This window comes from Lactuca saligna, chromosome 4 (assembly GCF_052625555.1).
Source record: "Lactuca saligna cultivar CGN05327 chromosome 4, ASM5262555v1, whole genome shotgun sequence".
In the NCBI taxonomy this organism is placed as follows: Eukaryota; Viridiplantae; Streptophyta; class Magnoliopsida; order Asterales; family Asteraceae; genus Lactuca; species Lactuca saligna.
The window spans coordinates 58,449,694-58,459,898 of NC_136420.1; the positions used below are offsets into that span (position 1 = coordinate 58,449,694).

The following is a 10,205-nucleotide window of genomic DNA, read 5'->3' on the forward strand; positions in this document are numbered from 1 at the left end:
GGTCATGTCATGTCATGACTGAAAGGTGACATGGCCATGTCATGCCTAAAAGATGACATGCCTGTGTCACTCAAATTTATGAGAGTATAGTTTTTGAAATGATCATCTCATTAAAATGCGAAAATGTGACATGTTTGTCTCATTCTTAAGTATGTTGTTCTTTCATGATTTCTTTAAGTGACATGGTCATTTCAAATGTGAAATGTTAGATCTACATACTTAAGAGTCATTATTGAATTTGCTAATAACATGTATATGATTATATTGGGTCATACCTTAATCAAATTGACACATACTGATTATTTATTATTAATATGATTAATAATAATATAATCAAATTTTGTATTTAATTAAGAAATTATTATTTATGGTGTGAGGTTGCTTGTGAAGCAATCTCTTACACCTTCATGCCTCTTCCTTTATGCCACACTTTTATTAATGAGGAGTATGGTCCATGATACTTGCATGTTACTATAAAAGGAGATGAATAACTAGTTATTTGGTTGCTTGAAGTGTCCTTTGGTGTCTCTCTAGATATTGTAGACTCTCTCCACTTTCACTCTCTTACTCCTCTTTGAAGCTAGTCTCAAGTGTTAGTGCTTAAAAGTGCTTCTTCTTTAGTGCTTATGAAAGGCTTAAGAAGTTACAAATACAAAAAGGGAACTAGTATTTCATTATGTCTTACTATTGATGGTGGATATTTGTAGAGAAGTTCAAGCTTCTTGATTTTGCTATCTTTATCAACTCCCCAATTCCAAATGAGATCAAAGGCTTCAAATGTTATCTTCTTGACATCCTATGAGTCGTTATAATCTTTAAATATATCATGTAATTGGATCATTTTTGTAGTTTTTTTAAATGGTCTTAAAATAATTGTTATTTTAAATTACTTTCATTTGCCGTATAAAATTACTTTATAAAAATTGATCGTTTTAAGCTTCCAAAACCTATCAACATCGTCGCGCCATATCCTTCTAGAACTTCTTCTTTTTCTTTTTTTTTTTCTCGTGTACTGTTATGATTTCAGGTATTCCGGTGTCTATTGTCTCTTTTCAAATTCTTGACTTCTAAGACTTGTTTTTTTTGCATCCCACATCTGCCATTAAACCCATTCACACACAAATAAACCCTTAACAAAAGTTAGAGCATAATCCCAACATATGATGCAATGCATGATTATGGAACAAATATGTACATAGAGAAGTGCAAAATGATACATAAGATCTGACAAAAATAAAATAGCATAAAATGCAACCCAACAATATTATTTAATGTTTCGTGGCATCCCATATTATATCCATAAATTTAATCACAAACAAAGATGACATACTTATAAATAGATCATTTTTTTCCATAAAGTTTTGTTAACTCCACATCCTAGTTCATCGTAAAAGACAAAAGAAAACACATGATTGTCAAGTTTCAAGATACCCAGTAAACCTGTAGATTAGATTCCTTCTTTGATTCAGTTCTCTTCCTTTCGAAGTCTTGCCATGTCCTTTCCAAAATGAATATGCTATACTTCTTAAGACTCTTCGCCTTAATAGTATATATGGTGGCACTATTACTTCATCTTCATAATCATCCTCAAATAAATCAGATTCCACATATCGAGAACTGGATATATTTTCTGGAATACTAACGGGAACGGAATGTTTTTTCTTTTTCTTCTTACTTTTGGTGAAAAACTTGTTTTGTTGCCATCCAATGTGATTTTCTTGTTTGCTACATGCTTTAACATCTGCAAAAGTCACCTCAGACTCATCAAACTCTTCCCCCATGAATGTGTGTGTGTGTTTTCGAAGAAAAATGAATGCTATGAATGAATTTATGCACCATGTTACCATGGAATTATTTAAGGAATCTAATCTACTATGAAGGCAATCAAAATGAATCGTAGAAGGCACAATATCCATATATTATGTGTGATTACATGTGGGGCGAAGTTTATTATTTAGTGTTTTCTTTTACTCATAAAACTCTTTTTGCTTTAACTATAGAAAACTTTTTTGCCAAACATTTGTACATACTATTGTGTGTATAGTAAGTGTTGTAATAGTTTCATCCTCCTTACTCCTTAGACCTTGATATATTTAATTATTTATATGGCGTACATAATCATTGTCGCTTTGTTTATCCACTATATTATTCGGTTCTTGCAGTATACAGTCTTAGAGCATCCACTATGTATATATGGCTTTCTTGGTTGATGTCCATAAAACACAAGAAGCGATCCATCAAAATTTTGCAGCATATTGAAAGATTAATTTTTGCCATGCTGGTATGAAGGGATTTGTTTGCGATCCAAAGTCTAAACAAATGAATATTTTATATATTTTTTCAATTTACTCCCCTCTTATTATGTGATGTTTTCACCTTCTATCCTTTCTTTTTCTAATTTGTTTAAAACACATTATGAAATTTGAGAATTATTAATTTTATAATTCACACCATTAAAAAGAGTTGATGCCTTCAAAATGAGAGCAATATTGAAGATGTTTTGATGAACTTTCTTTTATCATAATACGGAGTATTATTTTTAGTTTTACATAAATGAGATATATACTAGTTATTATATTTTTGGTTTTACAAAAATATTTTGTTATTGTTTTTTATTTTAAATATAATATATAGATTAAACTAAAAAGATAAATAATATAAACTATTTTGGCACTATAACACAACAAAGTTTGATGAATTTAAAATTTTAATCACTCAAGTATTTTTGTGTTAACTTGGTCCTTAACTATAGGAAATACCGAAGGGTTTATGGGGAAATTGTATTCGGTTTATGGATAACATGCTGACGTGACTTGTAAAACTCATATGAAGTTTTTGATATTTTAGCACAACAAAGTTTGATTAATTTACACATTTAGTTACTCAAGTAATTGGTTCTTTCTATATAGATCATATAATGGTGCAATTGATAAGTAAATTCAACTTTAATAATCTATTAGACTCAAAAAAATACTTGAATGACTAAATGTGTAAAATCGTCAAACTTTGTTATGCTACAATGTCAAACCCCTATAAACTATTTATAAACTTTTAAAAGGTTTATAAATAAAGGAGAATTAATAAAAGAAAGATATTTAGATATTTATGATATGAAATAATAAATAATGATGTGATAGTGTTATCGACCTTAAAATTATGTCCACCATGGCAACATTGGAGATGACCTTGATATCATTTAAATCAAATTAAACTGTGATTGTTGCTCTCAATCGACGATATGATCTCGAGTAAAACGGCAAAACACAATATTTTATTCACTGTACATTGTATGTATTGATTTAATTTGAAAAGATGGTGACAAGTGAGAACATTCTGTATTTTACCTTCAAAATATCACAGTTTCCTTGTATTTGTATTCTTAATTCGTATTTTTGTTTCTTCATGTACAACTGCGCGCTATATGGGTCACACGGAGAGAACCCCATGTGCTAGCTTGGGTAAAAAAATATATATTATATAGGCAATATGATCATTAATAAAAGTAAGAAAATTAGAAAAAAAAAAAAAAAAAAAAAAAAAGTCATTTTGATTGATGTTATAAGGGTAGCCAACAACAACGTATGGAATATTCAACAAAACTTTTATCTTTATTTAAAACCTTTATATGGTGACTTTCACCAAAAGAGAGCCAACATTTCGATTCCCTACATCCAATTATACTCCATTAATTTATTCATAATAAATATATTATGAACAGTTGAATAAACCAACAATAATATTTCAGTCGTATTTTTCTCAACATCAATAACAAGTGTTACATCCGTACGACCACTATGTCGTTCTCAATAGTCATCCATATAGTTTTGTCAATTATGTGTAACAACTTGTGCTTATCATGATAAATATCAAATCTCAAAAAGAATTATTGTTTTATCAAGTGATAATCATAAAAATAATACAAGTTCTTTTTCTAACTTTACTATTAGTTAATCATTATTTGTTACTGTATACTTTGTGAGCATAACGTTGAATGTAAGAGAAACAATTCATTTTACGTTCGTGTTTAATAACAAACTTCCATATTTTCCATTAAATTTTGTAATTTAAATCTCATACTAGTTTAAGGGGGCACAATTATATTTCCTAATGATTTGATAACATATTGCATTTTTTGGTCAACGCTAGGTTATTTGATAGTTGTTGATCGAATCATAGATCTTATTGAATCAAGGTCTGACCGAGTCAGATACAACCTTAAATCTAACCGGTAAGAGACATATTAGATAAGACAACATTGAATTAAAGGCTTCTAAATTTAATGTTAAACAAAGAAAAATATTAAAGAGCCCATGTATATTTGAAAAACGTATTATCAACTTTTTGTATTCAGAAGAAAAAAGGATTTTCTCATTATGATTTGTTGTAATTATCCGAAAGTCAAGTAATCATAAAAAAAAATGTTATTTTATCTTCCAATACAAAACATTTACAACATTCATACAATTTCAATAGGAAAAACATTTAATAATGTATGTATCTATTTTATTATATTTTTAAGCTCAAATTGTTTGTTTTCTTATACTAATCATACATCTTTGTAAACTCAAACTGAAGTTTGGACTCAGTTACATTTATCTTGAGAAGATTTTAATCAAAATCTTACGCTACCTTGGTTTGATGACATCATCAGCGTAGCAAAAAAAATCTTGATGCAACAATCGAATCCAAAAACCCAATCTAATCCAAAACTAAAATTTAAAAGAAGAAATGTCAGGATTCTAGAAATCCCGTCATCCTAAGGATCGAATTCCGGACTTCACTTAAATCTCTTCCTTTCAAAGTCCTCCCGTTGCCGGAGCAAAGGGAAAACGCAGCTTTTCCGGCGATCCGCCGCTCCAAGATCAAGTGGGGCGGTACTCTCTCATCTTCATCTGCATCATCTTCGTCGATGGAATGTGTTTGTAAATACTGACGAATCCATGAACTGCCGGAAAATTCTTCCCGAATGCTCATGGGAACTGAACTTTTCTTCAGCTTTTTCTTATCGGATTTTCTTTTATCGACTTTTGGATATCGGAGCTCTTTTCCGTTCCCAGCGGGCTTTTCCGGGAAGATTACCTCCGATTCTTGAAACTCCTCGGTCATCGGAAATGGAAATGGGGTTGTTGAAAATAGAATTTGGAAGAAGGATGGCCGAGGTTGCGAATTTATAGATGAGCACTTAATCGGGAAGGGTATTCTTAATTCTTTCATACTTAGGCTGACGTCTTTAACAATTTTTATAATAATAATATATTAATAATAATTTCATATATATCCTTCTTAAACATCAAAATATCATATTTACCCACGTAATTTATAAATATCATATTTACCCTTCATAAAATTTTAAAATATCATATTTACCCTTCATAAAATTTCAAAATATCATATATATCATTTTTAAACATCAAAATATATAAATGCCCTTCTTAAATATCAAAATATCGTATATGTATTTTTTAAATATCAAAATATCAATGATAATATCTAAAATATCCTCCGTCTAGAATATAATAATAATTAACAACAACAAAAAGTAAACAATCAAAATATACATTACATAGAAAGGGTTGAAGACGAATTTTTTGTTTGTTAAGAGGTCGACATTCCAACAATTTAGAAGTTCACATTCCATTATCATAGACGTAATGATAATATGGTTAAATTTCTTAATTATTATAATAATTCTAATGTTTAAAAAACGATTATAAAATATTAAAAACATTATAAAAAAGGATTTGAGCAAATATGATATTTTGAAGGTTTACGAAGGGTAAATATGATATTGAGAAATTAAGCTGGACAAATATGATATTTTAAAGTTTAAGAGGAGCATATATGAAATTCTCCCTAATAATAATAATAATAATTTAATAATAATAATAATAATACAGCGAGTAGTAGTAGAACCATCGAAATTATCAATAAAAAATAAGGAAAATGATTTAAAATGTTGTTTTTTAATAAATTTAATTATTTAAATTGTTAGATGTGTTCAGATTGTCAACTGTTACCTTAGTCAATATTTATTATCTTAGTCAATAATGGTAACATTGGTCAAATGTGTAAAAAAAATGTATTTTTATCATATGTTTAAAAAACAACTATATTATTTCTTTAATGCGCTAAAACCTGTATATTTTAATAAATTCTTATTTAAGGTATTCCGATCTAAGAAAAACCTAATCTATTTTCATGAAATGATTAAAAAAACCATTATTATATTTTTAGTTCATTTAAATACTCATATTTTTTATGAAATTTTTTAATCTAGTGAATTCTGATAATCGAAACGTTGAGACTCGATTACCTAGCATTTTCGGCTATCTAAGATTCACCGCACTCAATGCCTTAAATGAATACATTTTAAAAAATATAAGGATTTTAATGTATAAAAAATAATATAGTGGTTTTTTTAAGACTTTGATGAAAGTATGTCGGGTTTTTATAAAGTTTTCCTAAAAAGAAATAAAAAAATCTTATAGGTTTTCTAATACAATATTTTAAACTTTACTTATAATTTTTTAAAACTTTATTTTATACTTTCAGATAATTTCCATATAAGTTTTTTTAAAGCAAATGTAACGTCCTGTTTCGAATCGTTCTCATTGCGGGGTGGTGATCAAGGAGTGGGTATTAGCTAACTTAGAACTCTTGAAGAATTGAGTTTGGGCTCATTTGGAGGTGAATGATGTAGTTTGGATGATCCAAGTATTCGGTTTGTGTTTTGTAGACCAAGGGTATCGGTAAAGGCGTTGGTTTGGGCCTTTTATGAATTTTGGATTTAAGTTCGGTTGGTTTTCAGACTAAATAAATTAGATAGAAGTGTAGGGCTTCTTGTTACCTTTTCGTGAATATAAAGATCGCCGAAAACGGATAAAGGACGCAAAAGTTATGACCATTTGAAGTTTGAGGGGTTTTGGGCCAAATTGGGTATGCCTGGCGTACCAAGTGGGAACGCATGGCATTCAAAAGGAAAATGGATGCAGGACAGATTGGGAACACAAGGCGATCCCCAAGGGAACGCAGGGCGTTCACTGGTCAGGTTCAAAAGCTCATTTTTAGGGTTTGGTCCCTTTATAAGCATCATTATGGACCCAAACCTCTTCCATTCTTCAGCCTCCATCCTTTCTGACCCTAGGAACAAAACCCTAGCACCCATTTGTGTATTTCTTGAGCTTCATTGTGATTTTTGTGTTCTTTGGTGCTTGAAAAGAAAGAAGGAACTTCTTAAAGAGTTAATTCTTGACTTAGAGCTTTCGGATCCAGGCTTTGCTCACTTAGATCTAACTTCTGGAGGTATAGAGTCTCAACCTTGACAATTCTTTCATGTAGATCTAGCTAGTTGGTCTTGGTTATGGTTTTGGTCCTTTTGTGGTGGTTCTTGTGAGTAGAAGTTACTCCAGAACCTTTGAGCTTCATATTTGGTCCTTATTGAGGCTACGGAGTCATAAAGTTTGGATCTTGATTAGTAAAAACTTTTCACGCATGATTTGGTAGTCATTTGATGAAGTTTGGGACTTAGGGTTTTGATTGGGGTCCCATTGAATTATGCTAAGTCATAAAGTTGGAAACATTATGACTTAAGAAAACCCTTTGAATCAGATCTGGAAGTTTGGATTAAGAACTCAAGGTAAAAGCTTGCATCTTGGACTCTTTATGGAGTTAGAATGCTTAAAATCATGATTCGGTCCTTTTAGGCCATGCAAAGGTACCAAGTTGACAACTTTATGGATTAAGTCACCGATATGAAGCTATTATGAGGATTTGCACGTTGGAATTAAGGTCTTAAGACGTTTGGGGTAATTTTTAGACAATGGATGGTAACGTTGTGCGTTCATCTCGGGAATGCGGCACGTTCGGGTAAAGGGTCACGATTTGTGGTCTGGCAACGAACACCCTGCACTCCATCAGGGAATGCACCATATTCGGTTCATCAGTGTGCTTTTTGGGCTATTGGTTATGGACTTGTTTTGGGGTTCGGGCTTGTTTCTTTGGGCTATGAATTACTTGTTTGGGCTTTGGTTGGCCTCAGGACTTTGAGTGGGCCTTAGGTTTGGTTTGTGCCTCAGGTTGTGTTATTCGAGCATTAGTGGGCCTTAGGCTAAGTTTGGGTTGGACCCATTAAGGAATGGGTAAAATGGTCTTTTACCCTAGGAGTCGGGAATTATGAGTGAAGGCTACGTTTAATGGATTATGGCATAATTATTAACTGGGATTTATTTGTTGTTAGTGTGGGATTTCCGGTTCGGCAGCGAAGTGTTATCAGATTTGCAGCGGATCGAGGTGAGTTTTCCTCCTATTTGAACGGGTCGAAGGCACCAATGTCGGCCCATATTTATGACTGTATGTATTTCGGACTAAGGTCTGTTGCCAGGCGTGCCTGATGTATGTTTATATGTTTTCCGGATTACGATCCGATGTCGGGCGGTGCCCGAGGAATGTTTGTATGCTTGTTGTCTTCGTGATTCTTGCATGCGTATGTATTTGTATGTTTCTGGATTATAGTCCGATGTTGGGCGATGCCCGAGGAATTTTTTTATGCTTTCTGGATTATGGTCTAATGCCAAGCGGAGGCCGAGGAATGTGTATATGTTTATATTATGTGATTATTCTATGTGTATTTGATGATATGTTTATATGTATACCGAGCTTTGCTCGATGTCCGGCGGGGCACACGATATGTTTATATGTGATTATATGTATATGGTGTTGGATTAGGTGTCTAAGCCCATAACTATACTTGGTATGTACTTAATTTGATTATGAGCATGGTCCTTTTGGGTTGTCTTCACCATAGCAATTTGATAGTATGAATTATGGAGAAAGAGGTTAATTGTGATTTATTAATATATTATAAGAATAATATATTAATTGAGAAATCATATTATTTAATTAGTATTAATCACAAATTAATTTGGAATTAATTTAGTGATCAAAAGAGACTGATTATGTAAATCAGTAATAGTTGTAGTTTAGGCTCATGGACCTTATTGATATAGGGTGGATGAAATCTCTATGAGATTCCATAAAGGTTTCGTCCATGACTTGTCAAATGAAAGTCTATGTGTTGTTTAGGGCCTAAGCAAGGCAATTAGGGTTTCCAAGTTGAAAACCCTAGAAGCCTCTACTATAAAAGGAACCTATTAGCTCCCAAAAATTGGCACCTATGTACTCATAGAAAACCCTAGCCGATTTTAGGAGTCCCTCACCTCTCCCTCATAATTCTCCATTGCTACTTGGTGTTTGTGACTCATTAGAGGTGCAACAATTGGGGCACTAAGATCTTGAAGGTCAAGATAAACTAGCTACAAGGAAAAGGTATTCATCTAACTTGGTTTTAGTTGTAAATTTCGAAATTATGTATGCTAGACTTAGGGTTTAGGCTTTGGATAATTATTTGCATGTATAACTTGAGAAAAACCTAGATCCAAAGCATTAGGGTTGCATGTACACCATATGATTGTTGTAGTGCTCAAAACTCATCAGTGGTATCAGAGACTAGGATAGTTTTTCTGTTATATGATGCAAAACTAAAGTTTTCAAAGTTGGAAATTTTCAATTTTCGATTATGTACCAGGTTCACGACGTGACAAAAGCTTGTCACGACATGAAGTCGGTTCTGACACCTGATTTTCAGGATTTTGGCTTAAATTAGGTTTGGATAATTACCATAAGTTAGTTTACTAATTAAAAATTCTAGTTTTTGATATGGTAATGGAAATCCTAATCTAATTGGAAGATAATGGTCACAATTTAAGATAATTACTAGATTATATGATAAACTAATTATTTATAAATTTTGAATTATATTTATATTGCCAAATAAAAAATAGATTAGGTCAAATTTAGATAATGGTAAATTTATATTATTATTTTAATTACATTAAATTTGATTTAGGAAGTTTTGAAAAATTTCAAAACTTGTCCTCAAGTTTTGAAAATTAAAATTTGATTAAAAAATGTTTTAATTTTGAAAAGTTAAATTCTAAAACCCTAGTAATTTGAAAAGTTTCAAAAATGCACCTCATGGTTTTATATTTAAAATTAGATTAAATAGTTTTGATTTTGAAATCTTAAATTTGGAGTCTTGATATTTTGAATAGTTCAAATTACACCCTTATGGATTTTATTAAATTAATTAAGTGTTTAATTAAAAGAGAGAATTAATAAATCCATAATAACATGGTTTAAATTTAATT

General features: G+C 31.2%; 2 protein-coding genes across 2 annotated transcripts; both read right to left on the reverse strand.

Moving 5' to 3' along the window:
* Positions 1-1,415: 1,415 nt before the first annotated feature.
* On the reverse strand, positions 1,416-1,781 carry LOC145039646 (protein S40-3-like). The gene has a single exon (XM_078987677.1). The coding sequence runs from the start codon at positions 1,779-1,781 to the stop codon at positions 1,416-1,418; it is 366 nt and encodes a 121-aa protein (XP_078843803.1).
* Positions 1,782-4,731: 2,950 nt separating this feature from the next.
* Positions 4,732-5,106, reverse strand: LOC145039647 (protein S40-1-like). The gene has a single exon (XM_078987678.1). It carries the CDS (start codon positions 5,104-5,106, stop codon positions 4,732-4,734), a length of 375 nt encoding a protein of 124 aa, XP_078843804.1.
* Positions 5,107-10,205: the final 5,099 nt, after the last annotated feature.

Excerpts from the sequence above, each read along its gene's own strand:
- LOC145039646 (XM_078987677.1), bottom strand. The coding sequence starts at position 1,781 with ATGGGGGAAGAGTTTGATGAGTCTGAGGTGACTTTTGCAGATGTTAAA.
- LOC145039647 (XM_078987678.1), bottom strand. The coding sequence starts at position 5,106 with ATGACCGAGGAGTTTCAAGAATCGGAGGTAATCTTCCCGGAAAAGCCC.